The 21,927-nt window shown below is 27.3% G+C and overlaps 2 protein-coding genes across 6 annotated transcripts in view; one reads left to right on the top strand and one right to left on the bottom strand.

Annotated features, from left to right (window-relative positions):
* Window positions 1-21,927, bottom strand: part of LOC100197539 (tuberin) — a 100,564-nt gene that overhangs the window by 2,608 nt on the left and 76,029 nt on the right. For all 4 annotated transcript variants that reach the window (XM_065813311.1, XM_065813313.1, XM_065813310.1 and 1 more), the window contains 3 exons: window positions 17,048-17,321; window positions 16,352-16,491; window positions 16,027-16,197 (listed from right to left, as the gene is read on the bottom strand). In XM_065813311.1, the coding sequence (XP_065669383.1) occupies window positions 16,027-16,197; window positions 16,352-16,491; window positions 17,048-17,321 (585 nt within the window). The remainder of the gene's footprint in view (window positions 1-16,026; window positions 16,198-16,351; window positions 16,492-17,047; window positions 17,322-21,927) is intronic.
* On the top strand, window positions 927-4,048 carry LOC136088748 (uncharacterized). 2 transcript variants are annotated; one of them, XR_010642450.1, is made up of 4 exons: window positions 927-1,052; window positions 1,407-1,676; window positions 1,769-3,141; window positions 3,235-4,048. XR_010642450.1 is itself a non-coding variant. In XM_065813316.1 (4 exons), the coding sequence occupies exons 1-3, from the start codon at window positions 1,037-1,039 to the stop codon at window positions 2,245-2,247; spliced, it is 663 nt and encodes a 220-aa protein (XP_065669388.1). In that variant the 5' UTR covers window positions 979-1,036; the 3' UTR covers window positions 2,248-3,141; window positions 3,235-4,048. The 2 variants fall into 2 exon arrangements, 1 of the variants encoding a protein (XP_065669388.1); XM_065813316.1 differs by having other exon boundaries at window positions 979-1,052; window positions 1,509-1,676.

The following is a 21,927-nucleotide window of genomic DNA, read 5'->3' on the forward strand; positions in this document are numbered from 1 at the left end:
TACGCATAAATTATTCAAGATAAAAAATAAAAAGTTTTTGGATTAGTTCTATGGAAAATCAAAAAATATTTTCAATTTTCTTTAGTTCGTCATTTATTATATAAATAATATAGATTAGCTTTATTTCTTTTTATTTGATTCAAGTTTCACTCAGATAAGTATCATTCAAGTTGTTAACAGATCTAAATGTTACGGTAAAAGGTCGATCCTGATATCAGGGATAGATTTTTCAACTGTCCCTGATATTAGAATCGACCTTTTAAGAATATTTTGACTAATATTTTAAAAACATATCTGAAGTGAAGTAACATGGAAACAATTGCTTTATTATATTTCTAAAATAAACTTCCATTAAAAATGTTTTCAATAAATCTTGGTTTTTATCATTTATTTAAATTGATATCAATTGCTACACATTTAAAATACAACATTTTTTAAACTTTTTTTAAATAACTATTTAACAAAAATAAATTTATTTAATTGAAATCAATTGTAACACATTTTAATACAACATTTTAAAAACTTTTTTAAAATAACTATTAAGGGTCTGCGTCTGCTCGTATCCTCTCGGAAGTTCGGTTTAAAACGGTACAAAATGTGAATATTCGTTTCGTTCCGTTTTTACGAAACAAAAAATATCATATCGTTTTGTATCGCATTTATACGAAACACGTAAATCCTGTTTCGTTTCGTATCATGTTGTTACGAAACATGAAATTATTGTTTCGACTTGTACTGTTATTTACGAAACAAAATAAACTTGTTTTGTTTCGTACTGGTTTTTACGGAACATTTCATAACTCCCCACCCCAAACAGATATTTCATTGTTCCCACGCCCCCGAGCAATACATGAACTTTCACGTTTAATACTTACTACCTACATGTTTCGTAAACAAAAGTTTAACTGAAAACTTTATTAACAAAGCAATGCAATAGCATCATTTAAACGTAAACGAAAGTTAAACTAAAAACTTAATTAACAAAGCAATGCAATAGCATCATTTTCATAAGGCACATCTAACGAAGTTAAAAAAGATGTTGTCTACTGTAGGTAAGTTTTACTGTAATAAAATTTTAACTTTAAGTTCATCAGACATAAATTATATATTTGTATATAAACTTGCATGAAGAGTTAGCAATCATTGTTCGAATAAAATACTTCAAATTCTATTATATAACCTTCTAAATACGATATTGTTGTGTTAACTTTAAATATTATACAAAACTAATTAATTTATTGTTTAAAAATTTGTTTCTCCAAAAAATATCCAACTTTTTTAATAACTTTCAAAAATATTTTTTGAAAATTAATAAAAATGTTATTATAAAAACAATTTTATGAAAAAACCTGTTTTTCATCTGTCGGATGTGAACATTTTTGATCTTAAACAATTTTTGATTTTAGTCATCATTTTGATTTTTCAACATCATAGTTATTCTCAATCATATAATCATGCCTATAAAAGCTACAATTTTATGAATTATTTCAATTAAGTTACTGTGTCAGGTGTTAAGTGTGGGGAATGTAAAAAGTATCAAATCCAAATCAAATTAATTGATGGATCCACTAGTGGTATCAGGTACCATCTGAAAACCAAGCATCCCACTGACTACGCTAAGATGTTAAGAGCCAAAATCGATATTAAAGAAATTACAGAACTGAATGACGCATACAGTAAGTTTCTAATTATTTTTCATAAAATAATGTTTTTCCTTGGATAAAGATAATTTTCATGTTTAACTATAATTTTTATTTCGTTTTTTTAGATCAACGATCACAAAAAGGTCTATCTAAAAGTGTTAATGTGGGAACTATTGGGAAATATTCTTCCCAATCAGACAGGCAATTGGAGACAGACATGGTAATCATGTCATACATTGCCAGGTCAAGTAGTCCATTCACTTTAGTGGATGAACCATGCTTCAAGGAAACGGTGGAACATTTAAATCCAAAAGTAATTGTGAAACATTCCTCGACTTTTTCAAGATACAAGCTGCCATTGCTTTATGAAAGCGGTATGGATACTGTGCAAAACCTAATTGAAAAAGAAGTTTCCAGTTGTCAACAGGTGGTTATCACCACCAATGGCTGGACCTCTAGGTTACAGGATCCATACATGACTCTTACTCTTCACTATATCAATAGTCAGTTTGAACTGAAGAAATATGTTTTCAACTTTGACAATTTTGTGGGGAGACACACTGGTTACCAAATTAGCAAATTATTTTTTTTTATGTTGATATAATTTGTGCTTGTAAAAAAAATTTAAAAAAGTAAAACTTATCCTTTCTCTAGAATAGCGTTTCTTCTAGGATTTTATTATTTATTGAAAAAATTATTAATTTATTGTAAAACCCAAAAGCTGCATAAGTTATCTTATAAATCATTAATTTATCTTCATTCATTGTTTAAGGCTTAAGAAGAAATGATCCAAATGTATCAGGTGTTGGACGCCGTGCCCAAGAAAGTCATTGTCCATGATGCAGCGGCAAACATGAAACATGCTGTGTCAATCATGAACAAAATAAAATATGAATCACTGTTGTGTGCAGACCACCTACTAAACACTAGCATACTTCATGCTACCAATAAAGTGCAAGAAGTCAAAGACTGCATAGATATTACCACACAACTATCTAGCAAAGTTCACAGGTCCACTTTAGCTTGTCAAATTATTGAAAAAAAGTGTATGTTGCTCTGTGTAAACTATGTTAAAATCATTGCTCCGGTAAAAACCAGGTGGAATTCTAACTGTTTTATGCTAGTCAATCCTTAAACTTAAAGATGTGTTGTTTTCTCTTAGAGAAAAAGATGCACTAAATAACAACCCACTACAGAACGTTATTCCAAGTGACAACCAATTTTCACTGATGGTTTCACTGATGCCAGTATTAAATAAAATGAAGATTGTCAGATTGCATGTCCAAGGACACTGAACCAGTGCTTCATCATATGCTAACTATGCTTTATAAAACTGACAATTTTCTTCATAACCACATTGATATGGAAAAAAGAGAAATAATTATTGCTTTTTGTAAAAAACTAAGTGAGCATTTACACATAGCCACGCGATTCAATGAACATGGAAGAAACAACCAACATTATGCCTTGGGAAACCTTCTTCATCCGTACTTTAGAGGTTATAAGTTTTATTTCTTGGTAAAAAAACCATTCTTTAATATTCGTTATTTGTTTAAAGACTAAATTTAACAGTTATTGTTTATGATTTCAGGATATATGCTTAGACATTATGGTATCTTGAAAGATTTCACCAGGAAAGTCATCAACGATCATTTATCGTCGAAAGCTATTTTGATCAGTGAAAAAAATAATCATAAAGTTACACAAGTGCCAGCTGGTGTGGATGAGTACGACGATTTACAAAATATAGAGATTGAACAGGGTGATAATAACCACACCATTGTCAAAATGTACCGGAAATTGAAAGGGAGTTTGAATCTTTCCACGCTATGCCTCCTGTTGAAGAAAAGCATAAAGTTGATGTGCTGAAATGGCGAATGAAACATGCCTCTACTTTTCCATTGTTAGCACAGTTGGCAAGAAATGTGCTCTGCATTCCAGCTGCATCAAGCTGTAGCGAAAGAGTGTTCAGCGTCAGCGGTGGAATTATAAATGATAAAAGACACAGTTTTTCCACTCAGACAGCAAAGCAATTGACTTTGATTAAAGTCAATTATGATCTTGTTTGTCCTCACATGACCTTGAAAATTCTAAACGATGCTGAAGAAGCCCTCGACCCCCCAGCATTAACTCCATTTAGAACACCTCCCAAGAATCCTATACCCAAAGCAGTTTTTTCAAAATAGCAGAAAAAGTTATCGTTCAAAACAAAAAACGCTTCATCAACGCCATTATGCTCTTCTTCTTTACCTTCAACACCAACATCTTCAGGAATCAAAAGAAAAACAATGGAAACTCCGGAAGAATTATCCGAAAGTGACACTCAACAAATATTGATATAAAAATGTTTTACTTTTTATTTTGAAAATTTAAATTTATCGTGAAATATAATAGTCTAAATAAAACTAATTTTTCGTAAAAATTGAAAATGTGTGCGTAAATTGGTACAATATAAAAGTAAATTACTTTTTTATTTTATGCTAGCCCTATCTGTTGTAAAAATATTAGTATTTCTCGTTATATTAACTTCTCTTCAGAAATTTCTTGTTTGTTTGTTTCGTTTTTAACCATTTAACCGGAAAAAGTTTAACCTTATTTTGTTTCGTACCGGTTTTTTCAAAACAAGAGCTTATTGTCAATTTGTCCCGTATTTATCACGAAACAAACAAATTGTATTTCTAAATGTACCGTATTTTGCGAAAAAAGATAAAAATTGTTTCGTTTCGTAACGGTTTTATCAAAACAATATTTTTCATCGTTTCGTTTCGTCTTGTACCTTTTTTAGACGCAGACCCTTAATAACTATATTACGAAAATAAGTTTTCGAATATTTTGTTTGTTTAGTACGAAGCTAACTTGACTAAATAAATTTTCGAATACTTATATGTTTGCTTTCCTTTTTTTTTTTAAAGGTGAAAATTAAAAAAATAAATTTGAATGTTTAAATTTTATAAAATTTTTACACCTTGTTTTAAGGTGCTTAATTTAAATGGAAAATTTCTGACATAAATCCAATTTAACTAAAAAGATATAAAGAAAAAATTAAAAGATTTAGTTTAAAGTGAACAAAATTTTTTTCAAGTTATTCTCAATTAATTACGTATGGGGTCTTCCATAAAGTACATATGCAGGTATGGGGAAGAGTTACTAAAAAACGTACAAATGGCGTTCAAAGGAAGATTTCTTTTTATTTAACAAATAATCGAGTTTTACGAGTTTGAAAAATCAATATTATGTAATGTAGCAGAGATGTGTCTATTTAACTAAGAGTTTTTTTGTTTTTAATGTTTAAAAAAATATATTTGATGGGAAAGGAGGGGGGGGGGAGGGTGTTGATTTTGTAATAAATGATGGTCAGTCAAAAAGGAAAAAACATAAATCCCAAAAAGAGAATTTCATGACAAGAAAAAGAAAACTTCATGTTGAAAGTGTTGAAAAAACTACAATATTTTAAACAGCAATAACAATGACAATGAGTCACAACATTTTAATGAATTATCTTGTAGTTCTATTCAAAGAAATTGTAAAGAAGTAATTTCAGACATGAACAACTTGAACAAAGGAAACGTTGAGCCTCAGTAAAAAAATAACGTTTGTGTTACATTGATTTTTTTTTTTTTTGCATTTATTTTTGTAGTTAAGTTTACGTAATCTGCAGTAACTTTTTTAACTTTAAAACTAATAATAACTTTATTGGTTTTTATTATAGACATTGCTTTAATGAATAGAAACAATTCTTACACATTGTATAAATTTAAAGTAGGATCAAGTATACATACTCAAGGATGTATATAGTTAGGACCAAGGGAGCATACTGGTATACGCACTTTATCCCAATTGAGTGTTTTTGATTTTTATAATTTAAAATTTAGGATATTGTGGTAAAGAAAATGATTATCAAATTAAAGTATAAAGTTTGCTATCATGTAATTATAATAAAGTATAAAGTTTGCTACCATGTACTTTTAGTTTAAAGATCATGTACTGTTACTTTAGAGGTGGAAATGAAAATATATATTCAGTAAATTAGCATTATTGATTTTTACGATCATGGGTGCATATTTTTTCCTTATTTTAGTTATGCGTTACTTTACTACAATATACTGAACTTAATAATGAATTTCATATTAATTTTGAATTATAGAATAAAACCAGGATCTCCCGCTATTATTTTATGAAAATAACTGGAAAAAAATTTCTAGCAGAACATATCTATAATTTCCTTATTCAAATCGTATGTTTCTGATTACAACAGTAATAATAGTTGGTGCGTTATACGACATTTTTTTAGTTACAATTACTTCTGCACACGTCAAAGCATCTAGGAAAACACTTTAACGACGTATTTACACTTTAATTACGTCGTATTTACATCGGTACTTTATCTACTCAATGAGTAATGTATCTTAGGTAACCTTTTTTTAATCCGCAAAAAATAGGTTTTATCAGTGGTGTGATTAGTTGGTTAGAGCCCCCCCCCCCCAAAAAAAAACCCTGTTATTTGGGCCCTAAAATCTTTAAATTTTTTTGGCTAGGTAATGCTAAAAAAAAAAAGCTCCTTAAATTTGCAATAGGGGACCTAAATTTGCAGACTCACCTCCCCCCCCCCATTAGGGTGTGTGGGGTAGCCTAGCCCCGGCTCTGCGACTTACTAAACAGGCGTGCCTGAAAAAAACGTCCGCCCTAAGTAAAGTTTATTTTTATTTGGTTCGTCATTAATTTTTTTTTATTAATAAAAAGTAAACTATGAATTATATGCGAATCGTTTGTATTAACGCATTAAACTTTTTCAGTAGCGCAAGGAAATATGAGATTGAAATTCGGACAAAGATTGCAGAGAAACAATAGAGTTCCTCAAAAACAGTTATTGATATTCGAACAACAAACAATTCGACGACACCAAAAGAATGCGCAATTAATGAATTCTAAAATTAAGTTTAAAATAACGATGTTTCCTAACGTTTGCAGTGACCACGCGTCAATGGAAACTTTGATTTGCTATAATTAGATCCGATCCTGAGATTTTAATGTAACAGATTTCAAACTGCAAATTGTTGGTTACTGTTTTGATTACAAGAAAAAAAAACAAAAAAAAAAACAAACAAACAACTAAATATGCAATATTAAAACTTGTTCCCGATGCTTTCTCTTTGTCTCGTTAAAAAAAAAACTAAATATGCAATATTAAAACTTGTTCCTGATGTTTTCTCTTTGTCTTGTTAAAACACAAATCCAACTTCTCTTTATGTCTTTTTTTTCTGACCTTCAAATCCTTAACGCCATAGTTTATCAAAGCGGGAGCTTAAATAAGTTTTTCTATGGTCATTTTTTTGGACTGAAAAGCTTGAAGGCTCAGAGAAGCAGATCTTTTCAAAGTTATAATTAAGTTCACAACCTCTTTAAAATAAGAGAGCTGAATATTTTCATTGGATTAGACAAGTTTTATTTATTTCATAAATATTAAAAAATAAGTTTTGAGCATTAAACTTACAAAAACAAATTATGGAGATATTAATAAAAAACATTACAGCATGTTTATCATCTTACTTGCATTTCTAAAACTAATTTTAAAAATTTCTGGATAATATTTAAACTTATTTTCTTCATATTAGATTTATATTGAACTTATATTAGTTTTGAATTAAAAAATATAAATTTTAATTTTAAAGCGTTACTTTATAATTTTATGATTATTATACGGATAATTATATATTTTAAAGATTTTACATTTGATTAAGTTTTGTCAGTGTCAATTGCCCGTTAGGCGTAGGAGAGTGCAATTTGTAAGCAAATTAAAATTTTCACGGTGTTTTACATGAGTATGATGATGTCACTTAATTACTAATTCCTTAAACAATGCAAAGGTGGTATTAGTTTTGACTGATTTATTTATCGCTTTGACGTGTCTTCTACTAATTAGTTTTAATAAACGACAATATTAATAATAGATATTTGACAATTATTAATAACTATATTTATTTGATCAAACTTGCTGAATTTCTTTTTATTTAGATACAGATAAAAATTAAATTAACAACAAAATTATTTTAAACTCAATTTTATTTTTCTCAGCAAGTTACAACTTACTATATTGAAGTTTTTTTACTTTACGAAAAGGGAAAACCCAAAAATAACATTGCATATTTTTATTGACGTTAACAATAAATTAACAAATGCATTGGTCAGACCAGTTTTTTTTAAAAGAAAAAATCTGCAAGCCGGTGAACCGAAATGAAGTAACTCCCCGAAAAGTTAACTCCCGGTTAAAACATTTTAACTCCCCGGTTAATCCATTTCGAAATATTTTAACCCCGGGAGTTAAATTGTTTTAAAATATGGCTAAATGGATTAACCTAGGACTTAAATATTTCTAACCCCCATCGTAATAAATTAACCCCTATTAAAACGCGTTTTAAGTTATTTAGCTTATAATTAGTAACCAGACTAGTCTATGGATAGACTTACAACACAGACATAGACAATTCTGTATGTTGTAATGGACACAACAAATGTTTAATTTTTTGTCCTTGTTGTGTCTATCAAATTTTTGATGGTGTCCTAAGATTGCTCAGTTAAAAAATAATTTTCACTTCATAAGCCTACAAAGCATAATTTTTTGTCTATTTGGTGTCTATGATTTTGTCTAAATTTACTTGATTTCATAAAACCAGAAATCTTTCATTACCGCATTATTTGAAGATTGTTATGTAGTAAATTTATAATATTAAAAAAATATTGAAATGACATCAAAACTCCAAATGACGATCATTGCCCATGATTAATTATTGTTTAAAACTTGCGTACATATTCATCAATAAAATGAAAGTAAACAACATTTTTCTTTTTCACTAATGTTTTATTCACAAACCTAAATAAATTTTAACACCTATTGGAATCTTCTACTTACTAATCCACATTTTATAAAGGACAACTCCTTGATCACATATTTTTAAAATAATTTTATTGAAGGTGATAAAGATTTTAGTGACTAAGGAAAATTTTTTAAATGATAAACTTACCTTCAACTTTTTTGAAGTAATCCCAAACTGGAGAGGGCATTTTAAAAATAAATTTTCACGCACATTCACTGAGAATTGAAAAACAACTGAACTGAGTAATTAATGAACTTCAATTGAGCACAAAATAGTCCATTTTGAGGTTTTTAAATAGACATTAACTTTTTAATCAACAGCACACGCTGGACAAAAAATTAAAAAAAATACTTCTGTTAGAAAAATTGTATTTTTAATTTTGTGCTTGTTTTCAGTTTTTGAAACGATGCTGCAGTGAAAATTTAATTACTCGTTATAAGTCCAAATTATATATTAAATAGATCTTCTATACCTCATTAAAAAATCGAGATTGTTCATTTAGTGTCCGTTTTTAAAATGATTGTCTAGAAAGACAAACATTTTTTATAGACAATTCATTTTTGATAGTTGTAATTAAAATTGTTGCAATTAGTGCTTTGTCGAAGTCTATTTTTGTCCTTTTATAATAAGTCCATTAGAGATTGTCTGGTTGCTACTTATAATAAGTTCTACAAAATTGCGTATGTAGTTTGATTTAATGTATTTTTTAAATATCTTCAGTTAGCGTTGAATAAAATTATTTTGTAACTGTTCATTTTTCACAAGTTTGAATATTGTTGTGATTATAAAAAGGAGATCAAAAAATAATAACATTGCACGAACTTCAGTGAACTTTTCTCTCTTGCTATTGTTTGAGATTATTATATATTATTGAATATTGTTTGAGATAATAGAGTTTATATATATATATATAGTTTAGATAGCTATTTAGTTAGCTATCTAAACTATATATATATATATATATATATATATATATATATATATATATATATATATATATATATATATATATATATATATATATATATATATATATATATATATATATATATATATATATATATATATATATATATATATATATATATATATATATATATATATATATATATACACACACTTATTTAATTTTCTTCGACAGTCTTAATTAGATAAGTGTTTTTACTAATTTTTACTGCTCTGTTCTTAGGGAACATCGAGCACTCTATTTGTACAATACACTTTTTTTTTTCATTTGGTAACCATATGTTGAAAAATTTTAAATTTTGTTATTTTTTTGTTTTAAATTTCAAATTAAAGTTGTACCTCGTACTTTTTATATAGATATAAGCTAAACTACATTTTGATATAAGCGTAAAATTGTCCCCCGTAAGTAACGAGAACTAATTTGATTTAAGATATATAAATAAAAAGCTATGTAATGAAATTGAGCATTATTATTATTGTTATATTAATATTTCTTCTTATTGTTAATTTTATTAACTTGCTAATCATTGTGTAACAAAAAACAAATGGACAAAGCTCTACGACCACCTCAATTTGAATCACCTCCAAACACACCATCAACTAACCAGAATTTAAACATTGGTTGAGAACTTTTGAATATTTTTTTAGATGTGTTATCTCAAGAAAATATCTAACTAATTTTTTCTAACTAATTTTCTTTCTCACCAGATTTTTGAGTACATCCAAGCACTTAGAATACTTGCCAAAGATTGTAACTTTCAAGCAATTCGTGACTCCTTTATCAGTGATATAGCATCTAATGATATCAAACAGCAACTTCTCAAAAATTGAGACCTCACACTAGAGGTCATGTTTGACAAAGCTAGAACTTACGAATCTGCTCACCAGTATTCTGAAGATTATCTAACCTCAGTTTACCAAAAACCTACTTTTACGGCATCTGTTTCTAATGCAGAAATTCTCACCACATCTGCTGCCATTCCTAACAGTAACAACTCCTCCAAAAAATAAGTTTGCTTCTTTTGTGGAAATAATAGATATAAATGTTCAGCTTGTTGTGTTCTATTAATGAGAATGAATTATTAGAAATCCATGCATATGATACAGCTATCGCAGGACTTCTTAATCAAAATGGCAGACAAGTTGCTTTTTTTTGCAATTGTTATATCGATCCGAGCTAAAACATCCCCCTATTGAAAAAGAGGCATGTGCTGTTTTAGAATCTGTTCGCATTAGTGCAATCTACTAGCTGGGAAGCATTTCAAGCTTTTAACTGATCAACAATACAAGTAAAATCAAGAATGATAAAATATATCAATGGCGTCTTAAGCTTTGTTACAGCTTTAACCAGATTATAATGATGCTATGCATCATTATAATCTGGACTCACATAGTGTATATCTTTTCTTTAATCTTTAATAATACACTTCTTGCCGTTAGAAGTGGAGATAATTCTCTGAAACTCAGACAATCCTTTCTCGTTGTAATTGTGTGTTGTAGATGTGTGTATATATATATATATATATATATATATATATATATATATATATATATATATATATATATATATATATATATATATATATATATATATATATATATATATGATCTTAAAAGAACAGAGCAATAAGATTGAAGATAGATAGTAGTATTCGATATATATTATATACATATACATATATATCGAATGTATAAATATTTAAGAATGCTTATGATAAATATAGTACTACTGTTAGTATATCCTAATCAATAATAAATTAACAGATTTAAAAACAAACAGGAAAACATCTAAGGTTTATTTAAGATATGAACACAACTTGTCAAAACTTTGGAATCCCTTATAAAAATTTTTCTTGTCAACAAAACTTTCAATTTAGAATTTTTGATGTAGTTTAAACAAGTAAAATTATTTTTTAAAACCCCCTCCTTACCGCCTTACTCGAAGTAAGGTTATCTTTTTATACTAAAGCTTTAATGGTTGCAAAAACATCATTAAACATAAAAAACATAATTAGATTTGTTGTAAATTAAATAACAGTATAAAAATAGTTTTAAAATGTTAAATAAACCTAGAACAGGGATTAAAGGTAAATGTATATTGTTCTAATAGGTTTTACACATATCTCATTTACTTATTTAAGCATGCGATAAAGTCTCTAAAATGTTTTATAAACTTTATATAAAAATATCATATTTTTAATAACTACTTTGTTCTTTTAAAACAGTTATACAGGTGTATCGCAAGTTTAAATGTTTTCTGCTATAACATATTATTTAGAAAAATATTTGTGCATTTATAACATATTAAAATGTTTTCTGCTATAACATATTATTTAGAAAACATTCGTGCATTTATAACATATTATTAAGAAAATATTCGTACATTTATAACATATTATTTAGAAAACATTCGTGCATAATTAACATATTATTTAGAAAAATATTCGTGCATTTATAAACATATTATTTAGAAAATATTAATGCATTTATAAAGCATAAAAAGCATTATTGTATATTATATAAATAGGACACAAATTAAAAAACTTACTTTTTATAAAACAATGAACTATTATTCGTTAATACACATTTAAAAACTATTATAATAAGAAAAAAATGTTTAAAAAAAAAAAAATTATAATAGAGTAACCAAATTTTTTTTTGATTTAATGATTTTCTTTTTAGGTTTTGTCAACCATCTGTCTAACTATGCACCATATGCTTTACCTTTCTATAAAATACTTCCACCAATCTTAAATCTGTCTAATATATGCATATAATGAATGCACCGATAAGCAAATCGGTCAATTATTAATTAAAAAATCATTGATAATAGGCCATTTATTTAATATTTGGCCAAATAACTATAAATAATATAAGGAACGCACCGAAAAGCAAATTGGCCGATTATTAATTAAAAAGTTGATAACTTACCATATACTGATTAATTGGCCTAATAACAGGTTTCTTAGCTTAAAATAACACCCATAAAAAGTTTATAAAGAGATTATATAAAGAGATTAAGTAATAGACTGTCATTATTAATAATTTATTATTATTTTTTTATTATTCACTTCTCCAAGGCCGAGAAGGCCACTACACTTAAGGAGGCTGTCTTTTTGTGGTTACAGCCCTCTCTATAACTCCAAAACACGAACCTCGACGAACAAGGCCGCTGCGCGGAGAAACAAGTTGAGATTAGACTGTAAATATTACATAATAAAATATTATGTATTTAAATTTAAAACATTTTCAGAATTATAGCATTCCATTCTAAAAAAGAAAAAAATAATTTCACATATATTACATGCTTAAAAAGATAAACACAAGCATTTAAACATCTCTTGATGAAATAAACGGCATTTCCTTGGCTACAAACATTGAGTTAGCTACTAAAAGTTATGGTCCATTTTTAAGCACAACATTGGTTTTTAAATGACTCTGTGCAGATTTGTACTTAGAGTTGTTCCATTTCTTAGTTTAGTCAAAAGTGAACCAATAAATGAACTATTGCACTATGGTCTGGATGGTATCCAACAAATTTTTTAACATTAATTGATGCAATCGTTTGTAACCTCTAATTGTATAACAAAATGTTTTGATAATCTTGGAAGTATTCCCATTTGCATGAACTTACTGAAGCCATTTTTATTGTTTATAAGTCTTAAAAAAATCAAAAAGTAGCCTTGGCATGGCTCAATTAAAAAAGAAAAGTTGATGAATTCTATTTTATGTTATAGGGAAGAAAACTTTTTTTTTTTTTAATCATTTATCATTAATTAAACCTTAAGCAATCGACTCTTCTGTTAAATACCAAAAATGCCAATCAACTGACGAAATCACAGTAGTTACAATTAATTGACTTAATCACAGTAGTTGCAATATATGAAACATTTTCATAATGCCAGTTCATCGAAACCAAAAGTTGTTGACTAATGCTTTCTTTTGAAATAAGAAAATAAAGATCTAATAAGTTTTTGTTCATTAACAATTATAGATCAATTTAAATTCAAAAGAAATGTATGTTATTAAAATAAAATAAAAATATTGATTATAAAAATAGGTTTTTTTGGAGGGAAAATCCATTTCTGAAACTAAATAACAATTTATTACAATAAAAATCAGTACTAATAAATAAAAGTCAATATTATCAGTCAAATTAAGTATGGCAATTTTAATTATTTTAACAATTGTCATACTTCTAGGTTTGGTAGCATTGTTGATGCAGGGTGGAGGGTGGTTTTATCAAAAACACATTTTGCACAAAAAGTGTGAAACATGTATTTAATCTAAATATCTAAATACTGAATCCAAAGAATCAATAGAATTTATCTAATTAAGCAAGATTTCTTTTTTTACAACTCAATGCAAACTTGTGAAAAGCATTAGAACATTTGAGAATGATTACTCTTATAGTTTTAATAGTTTGTAAATTTGTTTAATATTTCAATATCGTAAATTTTTTTTTTTAATTTTAATTCACCTCCCCAAGGCCATGAAGTCAAAGAGTCGAGGAGGTTACTTTTACTTGTGGTTACAATATAAGTAATATAATATAATTTAAGTTTAGGTTACAAAGTAAAGACAGAACTTGATTTATAAGAACATTGTTTTGTTTACTGCGAGAAAACTGCATTAAAGTTGCACAGGTAAATTCCTATAAGAATGCTATCAGATCTTTGAAACCTTAAAAAAAAATTTACTAAAGGCTATTAGAGAACAAATTACTAAAGGACACTAGAAAAAATGACAACTTTAAATTAATGCTATTTTAAGTATATCTGCATTTTGTTAATTTCTTAAACAAATTTTTATTAAAAGCAAATATTTTATTAAAAGCAAAATTTTTATTAAAACTAAAGTTAAAAATATCAAACTGTCTTTTACTTTGTATCATAATTAATATTAGATGAAAATTTCATAAAAATTGTCATTGAAATATTCAACATATTTACAAATATTTACAAAGTATTAAAATCATCAGAGTAATCATCATCAAACATTTTCACGCTTTTCACAACAAGTTTGCATTTAGTTGTAAGAAAAGGAATCCTGATGTTCTTTAGATAAAATCTGAAGTGACATTTATGAATTATCATTGCATGCATAATTTATAAAATACTTTTATTTATCAACTATTAGGAGGTATTAATGCTACTCATGTATTACACCACTTAATAGTTAATGCTTAGCTACTAAACACATTTGGTTACTTAGTTACTATATACAAAATCTGGTTTTTCTTATGTCATTGGCTTAGCTTTTTTGTAACCATCAATATATTTTAAGTTTAGCACTGCTAGTATACCTATTTTGATTTTTTGTATGTTCAAGGTAAAATCAATAAAAAGATTATATAACATTGGTTATTTTTTTTTTTTAATAGTAAGATTCAATTGCCACAATGCCAAACCAAGCAAAGGTTTATGATGACAATCGAAAGTGTGTGTACTTGTTTTGTCTGAGAAAATATTCAAGACAGCTTACTTCTTTTTAAGCACATATGTAGGTTGTATATGACCAACCTCAACATCAAAGTGAGAGCAGGAACAAAAGCTTGCTGCAGTATTTGAAGATTTGCAACAATTTCATGCCAATATTAAAAAAATCAGGTCACTGATTAATGCAAATCAAATTGATGTAAATTGTTTTTGGCTTGTGAAATGAAAGTTGAAAATATAATTTGCACCCTTACATTTGGTGTGGCAAAGTCTTGCCCACCCTGGAAACTTGAGAACACTATTCTCAATCCAATCCAATCTCAAGTCTTTTCAGCAAACTGGTGGAGCTGTTGCTAATACAAAGCTGTACAGCAATATCATTTGAAAGCTAACCGCAAGTCCACTTGACAACAATCTAATTCTGGAAATCAAACAATAATGGAATTTGATGTTTCTTATTCTTCAAGCCAACTATTGTCAACTATCTTTTCAGTCGGACCTTGCCAAAAAAATTGAAGCTTTCAAAGGGTGGTATTTAATGACAACTGGTGCAAGCACCAAATATCACAGTCTTCTAGCACATCAATGATTTCATCAGTCACAAACAAAATTTTCATTAACAATAGTTAACCATTTGAATCATTAAATTAAAAATAATAAATCATTTGAACCATTAAATGCTATTATTTAAGGAAATTAAGAACTTATATATAACAGTTAGAAATTTTAAAAAAAATGTGTTGTAGAGTATTTGTACAAAAAATCTTGAGCTATTTATTGAAAACTGCATTGTCTTTTTTTTTTGAGAATATTAAAAAATGTTTAAAAAGTAATCAATTTTATGATAAAAGAATTAAAAAAAAAAGGGTTTATTTATATGTACACCATCATATATATATATTTTAAAATTTGTTAACAAAGTCTTCAATATTTTTTTTTTTTTTATTACGCTATACTAAATTTTTCATCACCAACTCTTTTTTTTCCCTTTAACTTTCTCCTCAAAACTATAAATTTTGAAGATTTTAATTATTATTTGATCAATTTAATAACTTTATTTGATCAACTTAATAATAACTTTATTTGATCAACTTACAATCTACTTACATTTGTATTTATCGCAAGTTGTCTAACAAGAACAGGAAGATTTTGATCTGAAATTATAAAAGGGTGGTTTTGCATTACACCAGCATCACAATTGTCTTTTATTCGAATAGTTACCACATTGCTGCTATTGTCCAATGGTCGGATTAATACTTCTGCCAAGCTCATTTGACCCTGGAATCAAAATGATTATAATACAGTAAACTAAAATGCAAATCAGAAAATATTTTTTGAAAAAAAAAAGGTTGACAAAAACATAAATTAGTCCTTATTTATTAATCTAAGATCTTAGATTAATAAAAACTTACTAACACGGTATTTAACTTACCTTGATAGTTCCAAATGCATACCCAAACTTTGACTCATCATATATTATTGTCACAAAATTATTCCCGATATGAAGTTTTTTGGAATAACATTGAGAATCTCTTTCTTTATTTGGCATAAGTGTTGCAACATGGAAAATCACTGAAAATAACTCATGTATAGAAAAAAATCTTAAACATAAAAACAACCTTTTAAACTAATAAATCTACTAATAAAAATTGGCTTCCAAAAATTTATTTGCTTGAATTTGGATGACAAATACCTTGTTTCATGCAAAAACAACATAATAATGCACAAAAACTCAATAATAATGCACAATTAGCTTTTCAAAAGTTTAATTTAATTTTTAATAAAAGTTATATGCATTTTAGAAGAAGAAATATATCAAAATTAATGCATAACAAAAAATTATTAAAAAACCCCTTTGTGAGGGGCAGTTTTCATTCAATACTGTAAAATTTACTTTTCATAAGTAATGTAGTTTTGAAAATGACTATTTCAATTGTAATCACTTAATAGATTAATCAGTTGTAATTATTTATTAAAGCAATCAAGCTGATACAATTACTGTGGTTAAGTAATAAAGCTGATATAATTATGGTGGACAGAATAAATAAAGCTATTAATTGAAAATTTTAAAAATTAAAATTTTTTTCTAAAACTTTACATAATAAGCAAAAGATAAAATAATAAATACCTTGTGTGGTATCATCTTTCCATGTGTATGCAAACTTACCATCAGCACCTGAACAATCCATTCCACCAGTAAAAATACCATTACTAATACATTCATGCAGTTGAACTAATTCACCCAGTCCAGAAATAAAATCAGTGTAACGAGTTGACCCAAACTCATTTGAAAGTATTTCAACTTCAGATTTCTCCTGACCACGATCAACAAATAAAACTCCAAACTTATGTGTATTGAATGTTGGAATTCGATCTAGTATGTGAACAGCTCTGTCAATGACCTCAAAAGATAGCATAACTTATAAATAATGAAATTTTAGATTGTTTTTAAATATAGGTTACTTTAAAAAAATTATCAATAAATAAGTTTAATATAAAAATGTTTTTTAATAAATATAAATACTTAAAAACAACGAATTGATTATCTTAAGCTTCATAAAACACTTTATTAAAAACTTTTTTAAAAAATGTGCAGGAGATTTATAGGTATTTTAATTAGGAAAATCCTAATTAAAATACCTATAAATGCTGATTGGAGTTAGAAAATAGTTTAGAAACAATTCTAACAGAAATGTTACATTTTATACCTAGAGAAAAATTCCTTTAAATAATTTTAACAGATATGTAAACAAAACAAATATAGACACATGGATAGAGCTCATTTCATCACTTTTTTAGATTTATTTATAGATTATAAGTGTCATGCTTTTGGAACAAAACAAACAAATTCTGGACTGTAATATTGTGTTGTAAATTTTAAATAAAACTAAATAAAACTAAATCTTTATGTCATTTGGTGTCTCGAAAAAAATTTTAATTTTGAGGTACATCAAATGACGTAGATTTTGTGTTATTTAGTTTAATTTAAAACTTTCAACACAATAGTCTTTACTAGGGCTTTTTTATTTATTAAGTAGTACAAACAACATTGCATCCTTTTTTTATTATTTACTTTTTTGAAGTGAAAAAAAAATATATATATATAAAAGTGTTTGTATGATCTCAGATAATTTGCAACACAATATAAACACAATGCAAACTATAGTTTATTGTTATTGTAAATAATAGCTGATTGTTTCATTAATGAAGTAATAAAACATTTGAAAGAGTTGATATTTTTCCTCAACCATCGTATTTATTTTAGTGATGGTGCAAGTTCAAAGTACAAAAATTATAAAAATATATCATCTAACTTAAGTCAACGCGAACAAGATTTGTGAAGTATCTGCAGAATGGTATTTTTTTGCTATACCACATAAAAAGAGTGCTTGTGATGATGTTGTCAAAGGACTTCTAGCGAGGGCAATTTACAACCACTAATTGATCTTATCAATTTGATTTGAGAAAATGTATAATTGATGTAGACAAATTATCAAAGAAATACATTTTCATTACATTTCAACTGATGAAGTTATATTACATTGCATAAATTTTAATATGAAGAACATTTTGTTACTTGTTCACTTATTCCAGGAGCAAGAAACTGTTTTATACTACATTAACTTCTTTACAGATAAGGTAGGTGTAATTCAACAACGTGCGTACAAATATAAATGTTTCAATAATACAGCAGACCAATGCAGTTCCATTAGTTTTTCTTTCACCAGGAAATTATATTGGGTGTTTTTATGATGCAAAATACATTTTAGACAATATTACGGATAAAGAAAATCAAGAAAGAAGATCAACTAAAGAAAAACAAGATCCTTATCAAAATCATGAACCAGGCACACTGTATAAGGTAAAGTGTCAAATAACAAATTGATAAAATTAATCAAAAGAGAAGTTTTTCTAAGATGTTTTGAGCAAAAATGTGCAAAAATGTGCATGTTAAAAAGAAAATGTATAAAATAGGGAAGAAGAAAGTTGTGATGGGGGAGTTTGGGGGAAGGGAGGGGGTAATGCTGGAGGGAGGGTAGAGGGAGGGACTAATGCTACTTAAAAACTGAATTTAATTCCAGCCTAATTGAAGGCTTATTTACAGTACTAATTATGAAAAGTTTTTATACTGACTTTGTAACTTCCTCATGAGCAGGGTGGGGCAAAATATAACAATTTCAAAAATTGCCTTTCAATACCTCTAAATCTATTCTATATAATAAAAAACACTGAAAATAACAAAATTTTTAAATAAAAAATATTTTTAGAATTGCCCCTGAGACCTTTGAAAGTTTACAGAATTCCTAATATTTTGAAAAAAAAAGTTCTTCAAAAGTGGATAGACTTTATGAAAATTTCAAAAATAATAATTGCTACAAAGAAAATTGTTTTTAATTTTATGGCATAAAAAATGCAGTTTTTTTCTTAATCTAAAAGTTAAGCAAGATGTTGATTATATGCAGATCATTTTAATCAAACCCTGGAAGGGGTTTACAATGCAATCTTGTGTGAAGATAGATTGTGACGGAAACTTGAGAACTCTAGGTGAGTTTCATCATTCAATTACTGCTCCTATAACTTCTCTAATAACAACTTTAGAAAATACCTCCTGATTTACATATTATGTTAGAAATAGTGTTAAAACTGTATAAGTTATTGTTGAAGGAATGTAAGACTTTAGATTGTCTGTCTGAGTTATCATTATCTAATAGTAAAGATTTGAGATTGAATGAAATGCAAAAAGTGTAGAATATTCTAATACAGCAGAAACTATGCATCTATTAGATAAATAATTTGTAGATATAAGACAGGATTAGCAAGTAGAATAAATGTTACGAATTAGGTCGCATATCACAAAACCCCTCCAATAAAAAAAAAAGAGCTGTAAAATACAAGGTACCTGTGCAGGCATCTGATTGCAAAATACAATGTTAACACTGATTGAGTGCAGTGTGGTGTGTACCTAAAGTGGTTTCATCAATATTTTGAAATATTTAGTAATTCTGAAAAAATTTTATGTGGTAGTGGTGTAGCAGTAAAGTGTTTGCTTTATAAGTAAAAAGTTTCGAGTTCTATTCCCACCATGTCCCTGGTAGTAATGCGCTCAACTCTCCTTGCAGCAACCTTATTCCCCAAGGTTTATGTATCAAAGTTAAAGAGTTAAGAGAGTTGTAACTACAATTAAGTAGCCTCCTTGACTGTAGGTCTTGCGGAGGTGAACAACATAAATAATTATATAATAATGTATTTTGTGCTATAGAAGGCTATAATTGTTTAGGATGTCACATAGGACAAAGTCTTGATATTTATATAAATATTTTTCAAAATCAAACTTTTAAATTTCGAAAGATATTAGCACAAACAATGATATGAATAATTATACAACTGAAGATAATACCAGTGAGTTATGTAAGACTAATGTAAAGCCAGAGTTATGCAATATCAATAAGTTATATAATACTAATAATGATAATACAATTTATTTACCACCACCAAGCTGTGAACATTCATATGCTATACACTCATTGTTTAATATGTGTGAAGGATGTAATGTAAAAATTTCTTTAATTGATTTTCTCATTAAAAAATGAACATATTGAACATATCCTTGAAGCAACTAAATCAAAAACAAATAAATCAAACTAAAAAAAATTATCAAAGTAAGAAATTATGAAAGTAAGAAATTATCAAAGTAAGAAAGTTTTTTCATGTAGTAAAGTAAAAACAGACAAAAAAAAATGAACTTTTTTACAGGGATTTCGACAATAGCATTATTTAATACTATCTTCTCACTTATTATACCTTTTCTTCCGATGCTGAGATATTGGTGAGGACTAAACATGTTTAAATGTTTGGCAAGTTAATGTGCAAATTTCATTCACCTAAATATAGAAAACTTACACATCGTGATGAATTTTTTTAAACACTTATGCAACTTCGCCTTGGAATTCTTAATGAAGACCTTACAGAACGATTCAGAATTTCTCCTATTATATCTTCTAACACATTTACCACATGAATTAATCTTTTAAGCAGTGTGTTAGGTAATGCTCTTATTGTATGACTTCCATCTAAATCCATCAGAGAAAACTTACCTATAGTATTTAAGAATACAGGGTTTCATCACAAGTGTTGTGTGATTATTGATTGTGCTGAAATTTTTAACCAAAATCTCTACTATCACAAGCCTCAACTTGATTATAAACAGCATAATACTTTAAAGTTTCTTGTTGGAATTTCTCCGATGTTATGGCGGAAGATGTTCTGATGATTTAATAACAAAAAATGGTGGTTTTTATGACTTATTAGATCATGATGACAAAGTCATAGCAGATTATGGATTTCAAATCCAGGAATTACTTTGTTAAGGTTTTGTACTTTGATTGTTCCTCCAGGTGCTTGTCTTAAAAGTCATCTGAATGTAAAAAAACTAAAAAGCTAACTTAAACATGTGGAAAGAATAATAAATAGATTGAAAACTTATAGAATTTTAAAGAATGTTTTTCCTTGGACTTTAATGCCATTATGCCATATTATGCTGGCTCAACAATGCCATTTAAATGCCATTAATAGTTGAAGCAATTTTTTACCCTTCCTGATGTTAACATGAAGTAGGTTGCACTAGATTGCATGACCAGTAACAGGGTGACCTGACGCATTTGCTAAATAATATTTAATTCTTAAATTTTGTTTACATATTGATTAAAAAATACATTTGAATAAAAAATTGCATTCGATTAAAAAATGTTTTTAAGTTTGCATTATTGAAACAATCTCAGGTTCTAAAAATTGGGGAAACATACATAATAAACAGAATGGGAATGTAAAAAAGGAGGGGGTAATAATACAGAATGTAATTTTTAATATACAACGAATGGCTTTAAAGACTAAATTAATCACTATTTAAAATTAGAAATTTTCAATTTTAAAAACAAAGAAGAATTCACAAATTAATATGGTTAATCTAATTTATAAGGTGTTGAAAAACGAGTCAATGTTCATTAAAAA

This window comes from Hydra vulgaris, chromosome 12 (genome assembly GCF_038396675.1).
Source record: "Hydra vulgaris chromosome 12, alternate assembly HydraT2T_AEP".
Classification (NCBI taxonomy): Eukaryota; Metazoa; Cnidaria; class Hydrozoa; order Anthoathecata; family Hydridae; genus Hydra; species Hydra vulgaris.

Bases quoted from the DNA above. Each gene is read 5' to 3' on its own strand.
- LOC136088748 (XM_065813316.1), top strand. The intron at 1,677-1,768 runs GTAAGTTTCTAA...TCGTTTTTTTAG, and splicing joins AGAACTGAATGACGCATACA to ATCAACGATCACAAAAAGGT.